This window comes from Felis catus, chromosome C2 (genome assembly GCF_018350175.1).
Source record: "Felis catus isolate Fca126 chromosome C2, F.catus_Fca126_mat1.0, whole genome shotgun sequence".
In the NCBI taxonomy this organism is placed as follows: Eukaryota; Metazoa; Chordata; class Mammalia; order Carnivora; family Felidae; genus Felis; species Felis catus.
The window spans coordinates 72,016,227-72,040,542 of record NC_058376.1 but is presented as its reverse complement, the minus strand read 5'-3'; the positions used below and the strand labels follow the sequence as shown (position 1 = coordinate 72,040,542).

At 40.3% G+C, this 24,316-nt stretch overlaps 2 protein-coding genes across 3 annotated transcripts in view; both read left to right on the top strand.

The window, feature by feature from the left end:
• The first annotated feature begins 9,563 nt into the window (after window positions 1–9,563).
• SMCO1 (single-pass membrane protein with coiled-coil domains 1) lies at window positions 9,564–15,083 on the top strand. The gene is made up of 3 exons (XM_003991752.6): window positions 9,564–10,153; window positions 13,534–13,683; window positions 14,124–15,083. Exons 1-3 carry the CDS (start codon window positions 10,104–10,106, stop codon window positions 14,566–14,568), a joined length of 645 nt encoding a protein of 214 aa, XP_003991801.2. The 5' UTR covers window positions 9,564–10,103; the 3' UTR covers window positions 14,569–15,083.
• RNF168 (ring finger protein 168) overlaps window positions 13,782–24,316 on the top strand; it is a 43,582-nt gene continuing 33,047 nt past the window's right edge. Inside the window, exons 1-3 of one of the 2 annotated variants that reach the window (XM_019839937.3) lie at window positions 13,782–14,004; window positions 14,124–14,217; window positions 19,527–19,863. In XM_019839937.3, the coding sequence (XP_019695496.2) occupies window positions 19,563–19,863 (301 nt within the window). In that variant the 5' untranslated portion in view covers window positions 13,782–14,004; window positions 14,124–14,217; window positions 19,527–19,562. Of the gene's footprint in view, window positions 14,005–14,123; window positions 14,218–18,829; window positions 19,194–19,526; window positions 19,864–24,316 lie in introns of those variants that run through there. The other variant, XM_003991771.6, reaches the window with a different exon arrangement.

Here is a 24,316-nt window from a genome sequence, read left to right as displayed (position 1 = left end):
TCTTCCACCATATGAAGACACAAGAAGGCACCAGCTATAAACAGGAAGAGGGCCCTCACCAGAAGGCGACCATGCTGGTGCCTTGATCTTGGACTCTACAACCTCCAGAACTGTGAGAAATAAATTTCTATGTTTATAAGCTAGCCTGTCTATGGTATTTTTTTTAATAGCAGTCTGACAGGACTAAGGCAATACTAGTCTTACTGGATTAAAGTCCCACCCTAGTCCAATCTCGTCTGTTTTGTTTGTGAATGTCTTTTTATTTCACCTTCAGTTTTTAAGGTTATTTTTGCTGGATAGAGAATTGTAGGTTGGTAGGCTTTTTCCCTTTGCTTTTGTTTTGTTTTATTGTTTTCAAATGTCAATCCAATTCCCCCTGGCTTGTATTGTCCCTTACGCGAAATCAGCAGAAATGTTTATTTTTGTTTCTCTGTATGTAATGCATCTTTTTTCTTTGGTGCTGTTTTTTTTTTTTTAATGTTTACTTATATTTGAGAGAGAGAGAGAGACAGTGCGTGAGCAGGGGAGGGGTAGAGAGAGATGAAGACAGAATATGAAGCAGGCTCCAGGCTCCGAGCTGTCAGCACAGAGCCTGATACGGGGCTCAAATTCACGAGCTGTGAGATCATGACCTGAGCCGAAGTTGGACACTTCACTGACTGAGCCACCCAGGTGCCCCTCTTTGGTGCTTTTACAATGTTCTCTCCATCACTATCTTTCAACTATTTGATTTTGATGTGCTTTGGTATGGTTTTCTTTCTTTTTTTTTTCCAGTGTTATTGACAAATAAAATCATAAGATATTTAAAGTGCACACTATGATGGTTTGATATATGCACACATTGTCAAAGGATTCTCTCCATGTAGTTCATTATCACGTCCATGACCTTACGTATTTAACTTTTTTTCCCAATGAAAACATTTAATTTCTACTCTCTTAGCAAATTTCAATTGCACAACAGTGTCATCGACTATAGTCACCTTTGGTATGCTTTTCCTTATATATATGATGCTTGGGCTTCTTTGAACTTCTTGAAATTACCTATGTCATCAAATTTGGAAATATTCCTTTCATCAAATCTTTTTTCTACCTCCCATTCTTGCTAGAACTCTAATATAGAAATGTGAGAATTCTTGATATTGTCTCACAGATCACTGAGACTCTGTTAATTATTTTTCGGCCGTACTTCTCTGTGCTTCAGTTTCAAGAGTTGTTATTGACCTGTCTTCAGATTCATGGATCCTTTTTTTTTTTTTCATCTCTAGCTCCTAATTTATCCAGTGCCTTTTTAATTTCAGATGTGGCACATTTCAGCTCAAGAATTTCCATTTGTTCTTGTATTAACCTCCTAGGGCTGCCATAACAGAATACCAGAGACTGGATGGCTTAAAAAACACAAATTTATGTGTCACATTTCTGGAGGCTGGAAGCCCAATATCAAAGTGTTTGTAGGTTTGTTTCTCCCAAGACCTCAGTCCTTGGCTTGCAGGTGGCTGCCTCCTCATTGTGTCCTCATATGGCTTTTTCTCTTGTGCATGCACATCCCTGGTGTCTCTTTTTCTTATAAGGACACTAGCCTTATTGGATTAGACTGCTACCCTTATGACCTCATATAACCTTAATTACCTCTTAGAAGTCCCTATTTCCAAATATAGTCACATTGGGGGTAAAGGTCTTAACATATGAGTTTTGAGGGATACAATTTAGTCCATCACCACATAATGGGATATTATTCAGCAATAAAAAGGAACGAAGTAGATATATGCTATAGTATGGATGAACCTTGGAAACATTATGCTAAGTAAAAGAAGCAGTCACAAAAGACTACATTGTATGATTCCACTTACATGAAATGTCTAGAATAAACAAATCTACAGAGACAAAATGTAGATAAATGGTTGTTGGTGCTGGGGCAGGGATGGGGGGATTAGGAAGAAGGGAGAGTGACTGCTGTTGAGTACAGGGTTTCTTTTTGTGGTGATGTAAATGTTCAAAATTGATGGTGGTGATGACTGCACAATTCTGTGAGTATGCTAAAAACTCTTGAATTCACATTTAAAATGGGTCAGTTGTATGATATATGAATTATATATCCAATAAAGCTATTAAAACATGTACCATATGATTCCATTTACAAAAAGGTCAAAAATAGGCAAAACTAAACATGGTAGTTATCTTTTGGGAAGAAAAGGAGAGCAATAGTAGGGAGGGGCCGTGAGGTCCGTGCCTGTTCTGGCATGTAGGTAATATTTTATTTCTCAACTTTGGTTAAAGTTACATGAGAGTGTTCACTTTGTAATAAATCATTCAAAGGAAAAACACCCAAGCTCAATACTCTGGCACCAAACGTGTGGGGTTTTCCACACCAAGCAATTCTCCAGTCCTTGGCGATACTGACGTGTCCTACAATTTAATACAATTCTAAAACTAACTCCCCAGAGTTAGCACAGATCCCAGAGGTTAAGAGCTCAGTCCGACAAGACTGCCCCCACTTCAGAAGCCAGTCATAAGTCCCAAGTTGTCGTGTGTACTTCTGACTGATGATAAATCAGGGGTCCCCATTACCGCCTCCTCAAATTTGATAATTTATTAGCATGGCTCACAGAATCCAGGGAAACAGTTTACTCATTATTGCTGATTAATTACAAAAGATATATTAAAGAATATAAATGAATAGCCAGGTGAGAGATACCTAAGGTGAGGTCCAGAAGGGTCCCGAGTGTGGGAGCTTCTGTCTCTGTGGAGTTTGGGCTACACCACTCTCTTGACATATGGCTGTGTTCTTGTCCACCAACCCAGAAGCTCTCCAAATGCTTTAGGAGATTTTTATGGAGGTTTCATTAGAGTAGGCATGATTGATTAAATTGTTGGCTATTAGTGATTAACTTAAACTTCAGGGGCGCCTGGGTGGCTCAGTCAGTTAAGCCCCTGACTCTTGATTTCGGCTCAGGTCATAATCTCACGGTTTGTGAGTTTGAGCCCCATATTGGGCTTTGCGCTGACAGTGCAGAACCTGCTTGGGATTCTCCCTCTCCCTCTCTCTCTGACCCTCCCCTGCTCACTCTCTCTCTCAAAAAATAAACTAAAAAAAAAAAAAAAAAAAAAAATTAAACTCCAGCCCTCTTCCCTCTCCAGAGGTTGAGGGGTGGGGCTGAAAATTCCAACTCTCCAATCACATGGTCAGTTCACTAGCTACCAGGCCTCATCCTTAGAAGCTTTCTAAAAATTGCCTCATTACCATAAACTGAGGTGTGGTTGAAAGGGGTTTGTTATAAACAACAAAAGGCACTCCTTCACTTTTACCATTCTAGAGCTATTTCAGTAACTAGGGGTAAAAACCAAATATTATAGTGAAAGATGCTCCTTTCACCTGTTTTAGGAGCAGGGGACAAAAAATATATATAACAGAAGATGTTCCTATGGTTCTTATCTCTTAGGAAGTTACAAGAGTTTGATTATCTCTGTGCCGAGAGCTGGGACAAAGACCAAATATAAATTTCTTATTATATCACATCATAGTCATCAAGCTTATGACATAACAGTTTTCTGTGTATATCTTATACTTCAGTTTTTAAAATGTCTTATTAGGGTGCCTGGGTGGCTCAGATGGTTGAGTGTCGGACTCTTGATTTCAGCTCAGGTCATGATACCAGAGTTGTGGGATTAAGCCCCTGCTTAAGATTCTCTCTCTCCCTCTGCCTTCCTCATCTACAGGATCTTCTCTCTCAAAAATAAAATAAAATAAAATAAAATAAAATAAAATAAAATAAAATAAAATAAATAAAAATCTTATTAATTTTAAAATATTCAGGTAAATAATTTGTATGTTTTTTTAATCAGTTCCTTAATGGAAGCTTCCATAAGAACCCCACTGTCTACAAATATGCCTACATCTGTAAAATAAAATTGAAACTAACACACATTTTGAAGTTAATAGTTGATCTAATTAATAGGGTCTGCCAAGGTTCTTTGAGATTAATGCTTGAACAAAAAACATCACACAGTCACTAGGGATGTAGTCTTAATTTGGTTTAGAGCAAGACCTAAGATGAGAATTGCACAAATTCACATAAATGAGAACTGAGGCGATTCCAGGAACCACGTCGTACAGAAGAAGAATGAGAGAAGGGAAGGAACTCGACACAGAGCAGTACATGAACTGTAAATTCCCCCTGTGAGTAACTGAGGCTCAACGCCTCCAAAGGTTTTTTGCTACTGCTATGATCCCCATTTTATAAATCTAGAAATAGGGACTGAGAGATATTAAAGTACTCTTCAGAGGCTCACAGAGCTAAGAAGTGGTGGAACAAGAATTTGTATCAATCTGATCAGAGCCAAGAATAGTTTAGTCTCCAGGAGACTAAACCAGGTTTTAGAAACTGGAATCTAGAAACGGGGGAGAAGGAAGCAAACACAAGCAGGTTGCAAGCAAATAGAGTGAATCAGCACTGCTGTCTGGATCTTGTTTTTATATGGTGACTGGGCCAGGTGCGTTTGAGTCTGGTGATGGAACTGATAAAATGTATGGAATTCTCTTTCTAGAAAGAAAGCTCAGACATTGTAGATGAATTCTTCTGTAGTCTGTATAAATTCACACATTGAGGGACTCCTTTCTCTGATGTATTGGTGTAGGTAAGTATCTGGGCTGAATGCATCTTCCAGAAGATTGCACTAAGAGCAAAGTGCAAAGTGGAAAAAACCAGGTTGGCAGCTTGCTGACAAAGTATCATTTTAACAAATTCTCTTTCCATCCACATGTGCTACTGTTACAAAACTCTTGGGGCAAGGTGACCATTAGTAAATTTACTAATGGCAAAAACTCCTAGATCTTTTCCCCTGAGTTGGAAGCCTTTGCAAGTAACATTACTCTATTAGTATCTGTACTTGGAGTTCAGCACTTTGAGTTTAGCACTCAAAGCATAGGACTCAAAGTATTCAATTGTTAGTACTTGATTCAGCTCTACAACAAACAGCAGAAACCTGCTGCAGCTTTAGATGCTTTGTTTTAGCAGAGCAAAGTACTGTTTATCTCTCAGCACTGCTGCTTAGCTTTTGAATACAGCATTCTTCCAAAGATCTATACCCTGTGACAAAAAGCAGGTAGGAATCCTGGCTGCAACTTTGTTATAAAAAAGCTTGTGAGAGAAAATATTTGATAAAGATACAAGTGATAAATATGCCAAGAATCCTTAAAACTCAACAGTAAAAAACAAGCTGATTTTAAAAAGGGCAAAGCACCTGGACAGCCACTTCACCAAAGAAGATATGCAGATGGCAAGTAAGCCATGATGTTCAACATCATTTGTCATCAAGGAAATGCAAATTAAAATTATAAGACACAACTACACACCTATTCAAATGGCCAAAATACAAACAGTGACAACACCAAATGCTGACAAGGATGTAAATCAACAAAAACTATCATTCACTGCTGGTGGAAATGCAAAGTAGTGCAGCCACCTTGGAAGACAGTTTGGCAATTTCTTTTTTATTTTTATTTTTATGTTTGTTTGTTTGTTTGTTTAGTGATAGAGCATGAGTCAGGGAGGGGCAGGGAGAGGTGAGAGGGAATCCCAAGCAGGCTCTGCACAGTCAGCACAGAGCCTCCAACCCATGAACTGTTGAGAGATCATGACCTGAGTTGAAATCATTAGTCAGATGCTTAACCGACTGAGCCCCCCAGGTGCGCCCAGTTTGACAGTTTTTTTTTTTTTTTAAGTTTATTTATTTTGAGAGAGAAAGAACGCGAGCCGGGGAGGGACAGAGAGGAAGACAGAGAATTCAAGCAGGCTCCGCACTGTCAGTGCAGAGCACAACATGGGGCTTGAACCCATCAATTGTGAGATCATGCCCTGAGCTAAAATCAAGAGTTAGACACTTAACCGATTGAGCCACCCAGGTGCCCCCAATTTGGCAGTTTCTTTCAAAACTAAACATACTCTTACTGTGCAACCCAGCAATCATGCTCCTGGGAATTTACTCACATAAACTGAAAACTTATGCCCACACAAAAACCTGCACACAGGTTCATAGCAGTTGCATTAATGATTGCCATGACTTGAAAAGACTCATCCTCCAGTAGGTGAGTGAATAAAGAAACTACGGCACATCCAGACATTAAATATTATTCAGCACTAAAAAGAACTGAGCTATCAAGCCATGAAAAGACATGGAGGAAACTTAAATGCATAGTACCTGTGAGAGAAGCCAATGTGAAAAGGCTACATACTGTATGATTCCAGCTATATGACATTCTGGAAAAGGCAAAACTATGGAGGCAGTAAAACGATCAATGGCTACCAGAGTTTTGGGGGTGGGAGGGAAGGACAGGCAAGTAGGCAGAGCACAGAGGGATTTTAGGACAGTGAAACCATTCTGTATGGTACTGCAATGATGGATACACGGTATTATATATTTGTCAAAACCCACAGAATGGACGACACCAAGAGTGAACCCCTAATCTAACCTGTACACTATAGGCGATCATGATGAGTCAATGTAGGTTCATCAGAAGTAATTAATGTAACCACTGTGGTGCAGGGTGTCTATAGCAGGGGGAAGTCGTGCCTGTATAAAGGCAGGGGTATACTTTCTGCTATACTTTCCGTTCTTTTGGCTGGGAACCTAAAATTGCTCTTAGTTAAGCAATATGCCAGGGGACCAGGCGGGTCTGAGAGATGAGCCTGGCAGAAGAGATGAGGAAATCATAAAAGTTTGGACAGACAAAAGGCAATATAGAGAGGCAATCAAGGACAGAGTGATCAGCGGGTACTGTTCAGGTCTACACAGACAAGAGGCAGTCGATGAAAGTGGGGAGAAAAAAACAAATACTGGGTCTGGATAGACAGGCAGCGTATTAGAGGAAATAGTACCGGCGAGTGGAATTGGTAGGCTCTGATCCCAGAGCAGAACTCTACTCTTTGCCCTGTTCTAGACATTCTTCTGGGGGGCAGGGTTCCATAATGGCTTATTCTGAGTGAGAAGACAGAGAGATACCAGGTTAAATCAGTCTCCACTATTCTCTCCTTCCTTCTCTGTTTTATTTCTTTGTCAAGGTTCTGGCCACTGATCTACTATAAGAAAACTAGTATTAGCTCCAGAAAAATGAAGGGCTTCAGAGGAAGCCTCAGCAAAAAGGAACCTGATAAAGTATCCTTCGCTGAACTGTTCACTCCTTAAGAACAGAAGCCCAACTATAAAAGTCTTAACTGATAAAGCAAAGTTACTCCTTACGTAAGCACATTAGCAATGGAATTATCCTAGGGGAGGTTAATTCAGTGACAAGTTTTTTGTTTGTTTTCTTACCCTTTTACCAACCTCTCCCTATTTGCCCCCACTCACCACCCTGGCAAACCACTTTTCTACTCTCTTGTTTCTGAGTTTGGCTTTTTATTTAGATTCCACATGTAAGTGATACCCTGCAGTATTTGTTTTTCTTTGTTGGGATGATTTCACTTAGCATAACGCCCTCAAGGTCCATCCATGTTGTCATAAAAAGCAAGATTTCCTTCTTTCTGGACAATTAGGTTGTTTCCATCATTTGGCTGTTGTGATTCAATGATGCAGTGAGCATGGGAGTGCAGATCCCTCAACACCCTCTTTTTATTTTCTTTGAACATATCCCCTGAAGTGGGATTGCTGGACCACAGGATAGTTCCGGTTCTAGTTTTTTGAGGAACTTTCATGCTATTTTCCATCGTGACAGATTCTTTTCATCTGTCTGCTCTGTTGTCCTGGCTTGCTCTCTGTGGCCGGTTCCCCTCATGTCATAAAAGGGTGAGCGCTGCAGTATCAGGCATTACAGGAAGACTCAGTAACATGAGGGATGAAGAGAAACTATTTCTACTGTGTGTGTTTTTCATCATTAGAAAAACTTTCCTTCCAGTCACGAAAGGACAAATATTGTACAATTCCACGTATAGGAAGTAAGGACTTAGAGGAGTTAAATTCATAGAGACAAAAAGCAGGATGGTGGTTTCAGGGCGGAGGAGAGGGGAGAATGTGCAGTACAGGGTTTCAATGGGTACATGGTTTCAGTTGGGGAAGATGAAAATGTTCTGGAGGTGGATGGTGGTGATGACTGGGCAACAGTATAAATGTGCTTAATGCCACAGAGATGTACACTTAAAAAAGGTTAAAAAATGGTTACATTTTAAAAATTAAGATTTAATTGACATATAACATTAGTTTCAAGTGTACAGCCTAATCATTCAATATAAATATATATTGTGAAATAATCACCACAATAAGTCTAGTTAACATCCATCACCACACATAGTTACAAACTTTTCCTTTCTTTTTCTCTTTCTTTCTTTCTTTCTCTCTTTCTTTCTTTTTGTTTTTAAAAAGTTTTGTTTATTTAAGTAATCTCTACACCCAACGTGGGGCTCAAACCCACGACCCCAAGATTGAGTCACATGCTCTTCCGACTGAGCCAACCAGGCACCCCCAAACTCTCTTCTTGATATGAGAACTTTTAAGAGCTACTTTCTTAGCAACATTCACATATACAACACAATATTGTTAACTATAGTCTGTATGCTGCTTATTTATTTTACAGCTAGAAGTTTGTACCTTTTTGTACAAAAAGGGTGTATACTACCTTCACCCAATTTGTCCATCCCCACCCAAAATGGTAAATCTTGTTATATGTTTTATAACAAGTAAAAATAAGCTTTTCTCAGAAGTCCCATAGTAGACTTTCTCTCACATTTCATAGGCCAGAATTCTGCCACCTGCCTATTCCTAAACTAATGATAACGGCAACAATAGTGAAATTACTATGATTGACTTAATCTAATCAAGATTAAGATTCCTTATGACTGGGGAGGGGTCCAGCCTCCCTGGAAGCACATGGCTGCCCAATACTTGAACAATATTTGAATTCTGTTGAGATAAGTGAACAAATTATTCATCGAATAAGTAAATCCATGACCTGGGTCTTATTAGTTTAAATGTTATGGTTTTTTTTTTTAATTGTTGTTTTTCTTTTCCTCACGTGACTTTTGCTTAAGGCATATCCACTCATTATTTCCTGACCACATCATGTACCTTGCCTCTCTGATTTTGCTCATGTAATTTCTCGTTTTAAAATACCCTTTCTCTCTTCTCTGATAATCAGACACCTACATTTCCTTTAAGGCTAAGCCCAAATCCTACCTTCATTGTGACCATTTCTCAATTATCCAAGACTTCGGTGACTTAGTCTCTCATCTATGATTTTTATGGTCTGTACCTATTAAGTGCACATTTTTTTTTAAATTTTTTTTCAACGTTTATTTATTTTGGGGACAGAGAGAGACAGAGCATGAACGGGGGAGGGGCAGAGAGAGAGGGAGACACAGAATCGGAAACAGGCTCCAGGCTCCGAGCCATCAGCCCAGAGCCTGACGCGGGGCTCGAACTCACGGACCGTGGGATCGTGACCTGAGCCGAAGTCGGCCGCTTAACCGACTGAGCCACCCAGGTGCCCCATTAAGTGCACATTTTATATACATTTTCTTTTTAAGTATATGTCCTTTATTCCCAATTAGAATGTAAACATGTTGAATTCAGGAATCCTGTTTGATGTCTGTTTCCATTTTCAACACTTAATCTAATACTAGAAGCTCTCAATGAATATTTATTAGTTTCTAAGGATGATTAGATTTTTAGCATTGGTATATCATAAATGGTCTGGGGCTCTCTTTAAACCTCATTTAGATTATAACTAATTAAGCTGTTAAAATTTGAGAGTAATATTTCCATCAAATTTAATCCTAGTATATGTACATATTTGTATACCCATATATACATTTATCAGAATATACATAGAGCCACAATTACATCTGATGGTTGTGCTATGTTGATGTACTACAGCTCACTTTACAAAGGCAAACATTATAGTGGGTTCTAGGACACCTGTGTTCACAAGATCAGTTCTCTGAAACTATATTTGGATGTACAAGCTATTAAAAGCTTCTTGTACTGAGTGACCTTTGAGGCAGAATTCAGATCAAATAGTCACACAAGCTGCTGCTTGTTGCTGAGTGGAAGACAGCAGAAACCCCTCCATTAGGTTTTTATTTTCCTTGTTTTGTTTCCTTTCATTTTGCCTTAAGAAGATGAACAATGAAACCACAACCCTGATATCCTTGAAGGAGGCAATGAAAAGGTTGCTACGGGCTACAGGGCGGGAACAAGCATAGGTCTGCTTTTCTGGGAAGATGGGTAAGAGAAGAATAAGGAATAAAAATAGGCAAAGAAGTATAGACATGCTAATTAAAATTCTGTCTCTGTTTAAAGTGGTTTAAGTCTTCCAGGTTAAAATATATATATTTACTATATATATTTAACATATATATTTAAACACATACATTTAACATATATATTAAATATATATTTAACTTCCATATATATGTGTGAACAATAAAGAAAAATACACTCCCAGGTGAATTCCATTCAATTAATGTATGTGCTATATTCTAGGTATACAAAATAAGTAAAATGTGGTTTCTATCCTCAAGGATCTCAAAGCCTATAGAGAGAATTATTCAAAAATACTTAGAATTTAATGTGATTGACCTTGTAACGGTGATGTTCATAAAGGGCTATGAGGACAGAAGAGAGGATCAATTTATTTGCCTTTGACACCAGAAAAAGGAACCCTTCATAGAGGGACATTTATTATTCTTTTTTAATTTTTTTTTAACGTTTATTTATTTTTGAGATAGGGAGAGACAGAGCATGAACAGGGGAGGGTCAGAGAGAGGAAAACACAGAATCCAAAACAGGCTCCAGGCTTCGAGCTGTCAGCACAGAGCCCGATGTAGGGCTAGAACTCACAGACCACAAGATCATGACCTGAGCTGAAGTCAGATGCTTAACCGACTGAGCCACCCAGGCGCCCCTCATAGAGGGACATTTAAACTGGATCTTAAAGTGTGAGTAAAAGGCTATGAGAAAAAAAATATGGGAAGGAATTCTAGGCTGAGGAAACAGTACATGGAATACATAATGGAACATGGAGGCCGCAGAAGCCTGGAATCACATACTGTGTTCCGTCAGCTTCTAGATGTCTCGTGTGATTACCGACTAGGGCATGAGAGGATTGGCAGAAGATGGGAGCAAAGCGTTAAGGGCTTTATGTTTCCTCCTGAGAATAGCCAATTTGGCTATAACTGTGTCTTTGGACAAGTCAGGGCAGCACAAAGCATACATAATCAGTTGAGTCACATGATCAGAATTGTATTTTAGAATCACATTTCTGGAAGGATGGATTCAAGGTGGCAGAAATCGAAAGCAGGGATCCAGTTAGGCTACTGTAATCCTAAGTCAAAGTGAAAGACAGTTATTAACTGGTTTAGTGGTGATGGAGAGGAGGGTATAGTTTAGAGGCATTAGTGGAGAGGAAGAAAAAAAAGGTAAGAATTATTCTGAAATTTCTAGTTTAAGCACTTGAATAGACGGTGATGTCACTAACTGAGCTGGGGAATTATAGTAAAAAACAGACTTGGATTTGCAGACATGTTGTTCAGCGTTTATTTCAAATGGTGTGGGAATGCCTTTTTGTGAGAGGCTTCCAAAAAGCTATTAACAACTGTGAACTTTTATACTGACTGACAAGCTAGAGTTCAAGCTAGAGAGGACCTATAAGCAATATAGTCTCAAAGGTGTCAAAGTTACTACAGACAGTACGCCAGATGACATTGTTTTCATATGTAGACAGAGATTGCTGGCATATTAGGTCACGCAGGCTTACACTCCTATGAAACACATTTCGTAGTGGGCCTTATCTATATGTAAGTAAAATATCCAAAGCAGTGAGAAAATTCTAACCATAGTAATTTCCGAAGATGAGGGAGAGGGATAGTGAGTAGGTTCAGTTTAGGACGGTTGGGTTTGGAGATGCACAAAACATAAAGATACAGCTCTAGAGGGGCACCTGGGTGGCTCGGTCGGTTAAGCGTCCGACTTCGGCTCAGATGATGATGTCACGGCCCATGAGTTCGAGCCCCGCGTCGGGCTCTGTGCTGACTGCTCAGAGCCTGCAGCCTGTTTCAGATTCTGTGTCTCCCTCTCTCTCTGCCCCTCCCCTGTTCATGCTCTGTCTCTCTCTGTCTCAAAAATAAATAAACGTTGAAAAAAAAAAAAAAAAGATACAGCTCTAGAGCTTAGGAGGTGGTACCTGAAGCTGAATTAGCCTTGAGATAAACTGAGCACCAAGAAGAAAACATGGTCAAGGATGGAACCTGGGCAACCACAAAGTATTCAGGTCACTGAGGACATAGAAGTGGTACCTGAATTTGTGTATCACTTCTTTCATGAAAATGTGGGTGCCTTCAGGCAAGTGAGTTGTGTGGTTCCAGTTCTGTGTGATTCAGTTTGACATAATTCTGGTGCCACAGTGCCCTCTGATGATTAAGGTTGTTCAGAGCTACTCAAATGCCCTTGAGTAGGCTCAGCCCACGGCTCAGCGTCTCATTCACATTATTGATGTCGATAATATGAGACATATTTTCTTACTTCTGTGTAAGGCCTTTGCTAGGTATTGGGAGACAGGCATAAAGATGTCCAAGAAATAGTCTCTGATTCCCCCTCTCCAACAGTTTACAATTTTGTTCATGAAATCCTAACTCTAAAAATAAAGCAGGAGGTGAGGAGTGACAGGTAATAGAGGTAGTCCCTATGAAAATGAAGTAGGCAGGGCGATCTCCAGGCAGAAAGGCTAGGGGATATAAGTGAGGTAGGATACAATTTGGGTAGTCAGAATAGAGAAAGGCACCTTTTTAAATAGTGGTCCCAGCACTAAGTAGCTATGACATTAGATCTCAATCTTTGTGAGACTCGATTTATCTGTAAAATAATAAAAATGACTGCTTCGCTTCTTATGGTTGTTGTGAGAATCAAAGTTATGCTTATGTTTAAAATACTTTTGGGAGCAGGCACCTGGGTGGCTCAGTTGGTTAAATGTCTGACTCTTGATTTTGGCTCAGGTCATGATCTTATGGTTCGGAGTTCAAGCCCTGTGTCGGGCTCTGAGCTGGCAACATGGAGCCCGCTTAGGATTTTCTCCCTCTCCTTTCTCTCTGCCCCATCCCCACTCTCTCGCAAACATGTGCTCTCTCTCAAAATAAATAAACTTAAAAAAATTAAAAATAAATTAAAAATAAAAACTATTTTTTTTAAGTAGGCTCCATACCCAATGTGCAGCTTGAACTCACAGCCCTGAAACTGAGAGTCACATGCTCCACTGACTCAGGCAGCCAGGCACCCCTAAAATACTTTATTTAAAGTATAAGTTCAATACAAAAACATGATATGTTAGATAATCCAAGTAATTAGACAATTCAGAAGTTTGGCAATATAAGGAATATAAGAACTGGGATGATGGCTAGAGAGAATAGCAAATGGAAACATCTGTTCGTAAGCTTAAATTTAGATAGCTACCCAAATTAATAGTGGTTATAAACAATGTAATAGAGCCTTATCTTAAGGCAAAACCTTAGTACTGTCTCTCGACTTAAAGTGCCCCTTGATTCTTTTACCCTGTAGAGTAGACCACAAACTCCAAGTTTTAGAAGCACAGTTTAAAGAACTGGACTTCACCAAGGATAGCCTGACACAGAAATTTGAACATCATAGCAAGGCTTTGGCAAACCAGGCGGCCCACGATGAACTGTGGACAGCAGTGCTGGCACTCAAGTGAGTATCCAATGAGAAATCAGTGGAATGTCATGGCTTTGTGAGAGCTTGCAGGGGACATTCTAAACTTGAATTTAATATGGTTCTAACATGGATTGTGAAGAAATCGTATTTTCTTAGGTTAATTGATTCAAAAGAGATTAATTTGAGCACCTGTTGATATGCCAGCACTGCCATATACATCTCATCACAGAGTCTCTTGCTTGCCAATGTCTTACTAATACAGAGATGGCTGACGTAACTCCCCTGCCATTGAGAAATGTGTAGTAAGAGTGGCCTGAGAACTAAGCTATCCAGTATAGTGCAGGCCCTATTTCTAAAGTGAGTATTTTCTAAAATACAGCAGCTGGTTCTTCTAGTGGGTTTGTATTCTAATACAATTCATTTTATGTTTGTACATAGAGTTCCACTGCTCACAAAGCTCTCCACATTTTTTGTAGATTCACTTCAATGGAACTGAGTATTTTATATAGCTACGTCATGGAAGTACTCATCTGCTTGCACACTCGTGTGCTTGAGAAGCTGCCAGACCTGGTGAGAGGTCTTCCCACCTTAGCCTCTGTCCTAAGACGAAAAGTCAAGAACCAGCGTATTAGAGGTGTTTGGGAGTCTGTCCTGGAGGAAAGTGGGCTGGAAGAAGGTGATATCATAGCACTTTGTACCTTCTTTATTGCATATGGTAACAAGGCAGAATACTATGTTGCTAAAGTGAGGCAGATGTATATCAAAGATGTCACTTTCCTGATCACTAACATGGTAAAGAACCAGGCTCTGCAGGATGGTTTGCTCAGGGCTGTGCAGGTCATTGAGAAGGGAAAAGCAGTGAAGGCCCCTGAAAACCAAAAGTCCCCCCTAAAAGAGTTGATGCCATTAGCCAGAAACTAACTTTACTCTATGACCAAGGGATTCTACTTCTAGTAGTTTATCTCACAAAAATGGGGGGGGGGGTAGGAAACGTATGTACAATTTATCATACACCTATTTTTATAGCAAAAGTGAGGGGAACCTTAAACAAAATATGATAAATTGATACAATGGATACTTTTTGTGTAAGAGAATGAAGAAGCTCTTTGCGTAACTGCACAATGATACAGAGCTACCACCAAGATGTGTTGTTTTAAAAGATTTCCTATATATTGTTAAGTGGAGGGAAAAAAGGGCAAAAATCAATATCTACACACACACATATACAAGCTAATATACCCATAAACTTCATACACTTCTTCTGGAGAGATAGAAAGTGGTAACTTTGGCTGTCTCAGGGAAAAAACAAAGAGGCTAGGGGTCAAAGGTAGGAGGAATTCTTTTCACTGTTAAAGAATGTACTGTTTTGTACATTTTGAATTTTGAACCATATGAATGCACAGTATATTAAAAGACAAACCAATACAAACACCTAATATATATTATATGTTGTACATTTTCTCTCTGGTACAGAACCACAGTTATTTTACACTAGAAAGGGAACTCTAATACATTGACTATATATTAAAATATTTATTGAACATCAAATGCCATGTGCTAGGTGCTGTGAATTAACAGAAACATTTAAAAATGTGGAGTCTGTCTTCCAGGTAAAGGTTGAGTGCTTATGCTTTATTTGGAAGGTACAAATTCAAACTTTTTTTTCTAGTGTTTAATTTTTTTTACACTTATTTATTTAAAAAAATTTTTTTAATGTTTTATTTATTTTTGAAACAGGGAGAGACAGAGCATGAACAGGGGAAGGTCAGAGAGAGGGAGATACAGAATCTGAAACAGGCTGAGCTGAATCTGAGCTGTCAGCACAGAGCCTGACACGGGGTTCGAACCCATGAACTGTGAGATTATGACCTAAGCTAAAGTCAGATGCCTAACAGACTGAGCCACCCAGGCACCCTGGGAGATACAAATTAGGCAGAGGATTCGAAATAATACAAAATGATGTTACCTTGCTGACCCCTCCTTGAAAATGGGCCATGAGACACAGAAGCTTCCTTGGTAGATAAATGCACTCAGTGTTGTGGTGCCTGGCTGGCTTAGTTGGTAGAGCATGAGACTCTTGATCTCAAGGTTGTAAGTTTGAGCCCCATGTTGGGTGTAGAGATTACTTAAAATCTTTAAAAAAAAATGCCCTCAGTCTTGTCCTTCTCCAGACACATTGTTTGGAGAAACCACGCCTTGGAAGAAAGATGGAAAGGGAATTTCTCTGTCATGCTCACTTAGTCTATTGTTTTCAGTTGGTCAAAGTTTGTTCCATGGGGAATGACCTCCCCCCACCCCCGCCGCTGCCCATACTTCCAGGATGCACCATCTAAGCCCTCCCAGCAGGCATTTGGAAGCCGGTGCCTGCATTGTTCAGTGCAGTGTTTCACTAGAGTCCAGAAGTGATAGGAAGAGCCACAGACTCTAGAAATGTAACTGCTCAGCTCCAGACAGAGCAAGGGACTGTGACTGTGGGCCCAGAAAGTAGACAAGAACAAGGAAATCTGAAGAAGCACATAAAATATATCCATTATACCTGACATAAGTACCTGAACATAGAAATCAAAATGCAGGGGTGCCTGGGGGGCTCAGTCCAGTTGGTTGGGCATCTGACTTTTGATTTTGGCTCAGGTCATGATCCTGGAGTTGTGGGATCGATCATGGAGGATGCTTGAGATTTTCCCTCCCTCTCTCTCTCTCTGCTCGCTCCCCTCCTCGCTGTCTAAAAATAACCAAAAAGGGGCACCTGGGTGGCTCAGTCAGTTAAGCGTCCAACTTCAGCACAGGTCACGATCTCGCGGTCCGTGGGTTCGAGCCCTGCGTCAGGCTCTGGGCTGATGGCTTGGAGCCTGGAGCCTGTTTCTGATTCTGTGTCTCCCTCTCTCTCTGCCCCTCTCCCATTCATGCTCTGTCTCTCTCTGTCTCAAAAATAAATAAACGTTAAAAAAATTAAAAAAATAAAAATAAAAATAACCAAAAAAATCAAAGTGCAAGAGTTAAATAATAAGACTACAATAAAAACCACTATTACTAGGCAATATATGATTGGGTGAGTTTGGGAGGGTTATCACTATGTGATTGAGAAATACTATGGGTATTTCCTGGAGGAAGTACATTGAAGTGATCCTTCAAGTAGGCAAAGCAACAAAGTAACTCATTAGGATGAATTATGACTTCAAACAATGGCCTGAAAGCACAAGATTTGGATGACAGGGAATATAGATCATGGTTTAATGTTTAAGAGAATAATGGGAGATTCCACAAGACCTATCAGAGAGCCTGGAATTGCAGGCTAAAGTGTTGATACCATGGACAACTGGATGACAAACAAAAGTTTCTGAATTCTCATTAAAACAAAACAAAAGCTCCCAAAGCTCTCTACCAAGGACCTACAACCTCCTTGCTTTGGCTCCATCCAGAAACCATGTCGCCACCTGAATGACCTCAGCAAACCCAAAAGACCTTAAAGACTATATTCATGCACAGTGATTTTTTTTTCTTCTCTTTCTCCACATCTATGTAACATTTCCTCAAAAAACTCAGGCCTTGTTTTGGTTGGTTTTCAAAATTTTTCTTATTGTGGTAAAACATAGAATTTACCATCTGAACCGTTTTTTTTTTTTTTTTTTCAACGTTTATTTATCTTTGGGACAGAGAGAGACAGAGCATGAACGGGCGAGGGGCAGAGAGAGAGGGAGACACAGAATCGGAAACAGGCTCCAGGCTCTGAGCCATCAGCCCAGAGCCTGACGCGGGGCTCGAACTCACGGACCGCGAGATGTGACCTGGCTGAAGTCGGACGCTTAACCGACTGCGCCACCCAGGCGCCCCATCTGAACCGTTTTTAAGTGTACAGTTCAGTGTATCATACACATTCATAATTTTGTGCAACCATCACCACCATCCATCTGAAAACAAACTCTGTACCCATTAAACAAGAACTCTCCCAGCCCTTGGCAACCATCATATTTTCTGTCTCTAGACTTGGTTCTTAGATAACAGTCTATTTAATCCCCTTCATTTTCCTAGCCAAAATTTACTTTTTGCATAGAATTCAATACAGTAGGATTCAATACAATAAGCACAAGAACTTAATACCAACGTGGAAAAACTTATTTTAAAATGCATAAAATATTATTTTTTACCTGCTTTGTAATTTTGATTGTTCTAGATTGAAATTTAATAATATGGGAATATATCATAAATGATGCACATGACAGCTAAGCCCCAGGATCGAGGCCGCCCTGCAGTGTTTTCCAAGCCCTTATGAAACCGCTATAGAAATGTCAAAGTGGATGGAAGTGAAGATGGACACACTAATGCAAGACTTGACTTTAAACGGAACACATTTTTCTCTTCCTCATTCTTGAAGACCCCCCCCCCCCCTTCACTTGTTTTTCTGTAGAATCTTTTGTTCCAAGAAGTGGATATCGATGTGTTGACACTTAGTAAGGAGCCTTGGATGGCCGATGGCAGCACTAGTTATGACACGACCTTGAACACCTGTGGAACGTGGCGGGCAGCACGGATCAGATTCCTTTAGCTACTGCTTAGATTCTGTATTTTCTTGTCGAACCCTCTCAGCCTCTTGCCCTGGGCAGGCTTTTAGTCTTGGAGGCATTAAACTGCTGCCTCCTTTCCTAGGCAAAGTAATCATATACAAACATAATTCGGCCCCAGAGCACAGAAGTCGGTTTTGGACAATACTTAGAAGGGAAGGCAATCTTAAAACAACCTCTCTGGGCCTCAGACTGAAGAAGGGGTGGGTTAGAGAAGGAGGTGTCAGTGCGTGTTAAATTGGAGCAAATCTGACCACAGTCTTTCTAGGAGATCAACCTCCGAGATGCCTTCCTCAGAACTCTAGAAAGCGACCTAAGAGGCTTGGTACAAGGTAGAAACAGACAAGTAGTCTGAGAAGTAAAATTTTAAAAAGAAGAGGGAAGAATTTTTAAAATTACTGTTGGGTCTTTCATTTGTCTGGAGGTTTCCCTTTTTCTGCCAGGGACCAACCTCGCGCCCCTCCCGGTTTCCGCAGCCTCCGGGCGCACATAGCTCAAGGGGATGGTAGGTCGTCGCTCCAGCTGGAGCGAAAGGGACTGCAACGCGAGGGGCGGACCCTCTGCGGGGCCGAAGGGAGCGGGACTGGGCGGGAGGCGAGCACAGGACCCGGAAGTCCCACCCAGCCTAACGTCAGATGTGTCCGCTCTAGGGCTGTTCTCTGGGTGGGAGGGCCCGTTTGGGTGAGCAGTCGTGACGTCACCAGCCCTCGTCGGGTTGCTACAGCACGACTGCAAAGATTAGGCTTTTGGGCCGACCGAGGAAAGGGGAGTGTGGGTTCAGAGCGCTGGGAAACCGCTCCCGGTGCACGAAAGCTGGAACGTGGGGTCTCGCGTGTTGCCGCCACAGCAACGGTAAAACGGAAGTCCTACTCCCGCGCAGCCCGGCGTCTGGGCGGAAACGGCGTTCCTCGGAGTTGAGGCCCCGTACCTTCGCGCCTGGGCGGTCTCGGGCTTGGCTGTGCTGAGCTAAGGGAGCATCCTCAGCTGGTAAGAGGGAGGAGGGCAATTGGGCGCGTACCTCCCGCCGCGCGGGAGAGCTGGAGCCCACAGCCAGCCCTCACAAAGGTCGGGTTAATGTCTAGGTCTCCCGACGAAAACGTTCCTTTCCGTACCCGACGTTTGTCTGAAACATGGACAAATAGGCCGCCTTCCAGGGTAGTACTGTTTACCTGGATCACAGGGTGCCTTTTTATTTCGGGACGCTGTGTGATGTTCCCAGTCTCTGAATTCTGATACGCAGCTGGGCAAAATATTTAAACACAAAACTGTTAATTCTCTTTCTCCGTAGTTGGGACGGAAATGAGACTCTTTCTCTTTCAGGTACTGATGCTGAATATGCCTTGTTAGCATATTAAAATGGCTGTGACTCAAAACGCCATCCCTTCCTTGTCGGAATGTCAGTGCCGCATCTGTGTGGAAATCCTAATTGAGCCCATAACACTGCCTTGTAACCACACGCTCTGTAATCCCTGCTTCCAAGCGACTGTCGAAAAGGCAAGTTTATGCTGTCCTTTCTGTCGCCGCCGGGTCTCTTCGTGGACCCGGTATCACACCCGAAGAAATTCTCTTGTCAACATGGAACTGTGGGAGATAATCCAAAAACACTATCCAAAGGAATGCAAGCTTAGAGTCTCTGGGCAGGAATCAGAGGAGATCGGTGAGTAAAACCCAGCGTGTTTGTTGTGTGAAACTCAAAATTCTTTAAGTGAATTACCACTAATCCATTTGAGAAAAGGATTAAAAAGAAACCGACTAATATTTGTCGAATTTTTTTCTCCCCGGTTTGGGTTGCATGGGCCCCAAAATGTTGGTTGAAGTCGATAGCAAGATTGTGTTCATTGTAATAATGCCCAGGCTGCGTTCAATTGGTGTTAAAAATGAAAACAAAGAAACAAACAAACCCCCAGGAATGGCCCACATAGAGCCTTCAGTCGTGTGAAAGTTACATAAATATCCACAGATCAGCAGTAGTCAGTACAGCAACATGAGAAGTATAGAAGGTACTGGATTGCTGTAGTGCTGATTCTTTTACTTTCATGTATTTTCTTTAGCCTGCTTGACTGTACATCTCCATTTATTTAATTCCTCTCTTAAGCATGCAACCTAATAAAATAGCTTTCAGTGACCAGTTCCATCTAGATCAGTCATTTTTTTTTTTTTTTAACATTTATTTATGTTTGAGACAGAGAGAGAGCATGAACAGGGGAGGGTCAGAGAAAGAGGGAGACACAGAATCCGAAACAGGCTCCAGGCCCTGAGCTGTCAGCACAGAGCCCGACGCGGGGCTCGAACCCACGGACCGCGAGATCGTGACCTGAGCCGAAGTCGGCCACTTAACCGACTGAGCCACCCAGGCGCCCCTAGATCAGTCATTTTTATTTAAAGCTCTCCACCCTGTAGACTCAGCAGCTGTGTGCCCCAAGCCGAACATTTGACTCTAGCACACTTAGGTGATCAATAAGCCATGCAGTTTCTTGTCTAGGCTTTGAATAAGGTGCCTGTGCTCTGGTGTACTTGCCTTGTTTGGGGGGAGTTAACCTTTATTGTGGTAAATATGTATAACAAATTTGCCATTTTAATGATGTTTTCAACAGTAGTTACACTTTATTAAAACAGCTTTATTGAGATATTCACACAGAATTGATACATTTACATTGTACAGTTCTGGGGCATCTGGCTGGCTCAGTGGGAAGAGGGTGCGACTCTCGAGGTCATGAGTTCAAGCCCCTTGTTGGGTATAGAGATTGCGGCTGTGACTCTCAACTCTTGAGATCTTGAGTTCGAGCCCCTTGTTGGGTGTAGAGATTACAAAACAAAAACCAAAAAAACCCAGACAATAAACACTTAAAAAGAAAGTGTACAGTGAAGTGGTTTTGGTATTTATTATCAGTTTTTTCAAAGTTGTGGTAAAATATATATAGCATACAATTTGCCATTTTAACCATTTTAAGTTACAGGTCAATGGCATAAATTGTCTTCACAGTGTATAACCATCACCACTATGTTTCCAGTTTTTCATCACCCAGATTCTTTTTTTTTTAAATTTATTTATTGTTTAATTTACATTTGAGTTAGCATCTAGTGCAACAATGATTTCAGGACTAGATTCCTTAATTCCCCTTACCCGTTTAGCCCATCCCCCCCTCCCACAACCCCTCCAGTAACCCTCTGTTTGTTCTCTATATTTAAGAGTCTCTTATGTTTTGTCCCCCTCCCTGTTTTTATATTATTTTTGCTTTCCTTCCTTTATGTTCATCTGTTTTGTATCTTAAATTCCTCATATGAGTGAAGTCATATGATATTTGTCTTTCTCTGACTGGCTAATTTCACTTAGCATAATACCCTCTAGTTCCATCCACATAGTTGCAAATGACAAGATTTCATTCTTTTTGATTGCTGAGTAATACTCCACTGTGTATATATACCACATCTTCTTTATCCATTCATCCATCAATGGACGTTTGGGCTGTTTCCATACTTTGGCTGTTGTTGATAGTGCTGCTATAAACATTGTCATCACCCAGATTCTTTAACCATTAAGCAAAAACCCTACATTCTTCTCCTTCCCCACCCCTCCACCCCCAGTTTTTATTTACTCTGTCTCTATGAATTTGCTTGTTCTAGATATTTCATATAAATGCATTCATACAATATATGATCTGTTGTGCCTGGCTTCTTTCAGTTAAATGTTTCCAAGGTTATTCACAGTTGTGACATATATCAGTATTTCATTCCTTTTTAGATCTGAATAATTTTTCATTTTATGGATTATATTTTGTTTATCCCTTCATCCACTGATGGACATTTGAGTTGTTTTCACTTTTTGTCTATTTGAAGTAGTGCTGATATGAATATTCATGTATAAGTATTTGGATATTTTTCCAGTTCTTTTGTGTACGTACCAAGGAGTGGAAGTGCTGGATCATATAGTAATTCTAGGTTTAGCTTTTTGACGAACTGCTAAACTTTTCCCTGGTGCTGTGCCATTTTGCATTCCCACCTGCAATGTATAATGGTTCCAATTTCTCCACATCCTCACCAACACTTATTTTCTGGTTTTTTGGTTGTTTTTTTAAATAGCCATCCTAGTAGGTGTGAAGTGGTATCTTAGTATCTGTGTCTTTTTAATTGTGGTAAAGTATGCATAACAAAATTTACAATTCCCATTTTTTTTTTTTAAGATTTATTTTTGAGGGAACACAAGCAGAGGAGGGGCCGAGAGAGGGGAACAGGATCTGAAGTGGGCTCTGCGCTGACAGGCTGACAGCAGTAAGCCTGATGTGGGGCTCAAACTCACCAACTGTGAGATCATGACCTGAGCCAAAGTCAGACACCCAACCAGCTGAGCCACCCAAGTGCTCTCGATTCCTGTTGTTTTTAAGTGTACACTTCAGTGCCGTTAAGTACGGTCACACTGGTTTACAACCATCACCACCATCCATCTCCAGACCAGTTTCATCTTCCCAAACTGAAACTCCATACCCATTAAACAATAACTCCCCAGTTCCTTCTCCTTCCAGTCCTTTTAACCATAATTCTACTTGCTGTCTCTGAATTTGACCATTTTAGATATCATAGTAAGTATTTGTCCTTTTGTATCTGGTTTATTTCACTTAAATGTCTTCAAGGTTCATCCATGTTGTAGCATGTGTTAGAATTTCAGTCCTTTCTATGGCTAAATAATATTCCATTGAATGTATTTACCACATTTTGTTTATTCATCAGTGGACACTTGGGTTACTTCTACCTTTTGGCTTTTGTGAGTAATGCTGCTGTGAACATTGGATACAAATATTTTTTAAGTTCTTGCTTTCAACTCCTTTGAGTATGTACCCAGAAAGGAATTGCTGGGTCATATGCTAACTCTATGGATTTTTTTTGAGGAACTGCCATACTCTTTTCCATAGCAACTGCACTGTTTTACATTCCCACCAGCAGTGTGCAAGGACTCTTTCGTTTTTCCACATTCTTTTTTTTTTTTTAAATCCCCCCCCCCCCCCCGCCTCGTTTTTCCACATTCTTGTCAACACTTTGTTACTCTTACTTTCTGTTTGTTTTTTTTTTTGGTTTTTGTTTGTTTGTTTGTTTGTTTTTTAGATAAAGCCATCCTAATGAGTATGAGATGCTATCTCATTGTGGTTTTGATTTTCATTTCCCTAATGACTGATGATGTTGAACATCTTTTCATGTGTTGGCCATTTGTATATCTTCTGTGGAGAGATGTTTATTCTAGTCCTTTGCTTGTTTTTAATTGGTTTATTTATTTTTTGTTGTTGAGTTGATGGTGTTCTTTATTCTGGATGTTAACTCCTTATCAGGTATGATTTGCAAATATTTTCTCCCATTCCATAGGTTGCCATTTCACTCTGATCATGTAGTTTGATATAGTCCTATATGTCTATTTTTGCTTTTGTTGTTTGTGGTTTGGTGTCATATCCAACGAATCATTGCTAAGTTTCAATATCATGGAGTTTTTTCCCTGTTTTCTTCTAGGAACTTTATAGTTTTAGGTCTTTAATCTGCTTTGAGTTAAATTTTTTTATATGATACAGGGTAAGGGTTTAATTTCATTTTTTTTACATGTGGATATCCAGCATTCCTAGTGCCATTTGTTGATAAGATGGCTGTTTCAAAGTTTTTAACTAGTAAGTCTGATGTCTGGACTTCCCCAAGAATGGTTTCTGTTAATTTATTTTGTTCCTATGAATCATCCATACTCTTTCTTGTTTCCTTGTATGCCTTGTGTTTTTTGTTTGTTTGTTTATTTGTTTTAGAATATTGGGCATTTGAATATTACAGTATGGTGACCCTGAAAGTCAGATTCTTCCCTTTCCCCAGAGTTTACCTTTTTTTTTTTTTTTAAATTGTTGAAAGCTGTAACAGTTCATTGGTTTGCTAACTTTCCCAAACTATTTTTGCAAGGACTATACCACCTTGTGTATGGTCACCTAAGTCTCTGTGCCTTAACTTGTGCTCAGTTAGTGTTTTGACAGATTTCCTTGAATTTCAGGAGCTAAAAAACAACAACAAAAAGAAATGAAACAAAAAAGTGCCTTTTTGTCTTGGAACATGGGCTCAGTGCCAAGATGGTCCTTCAGCACTTAGCCAGG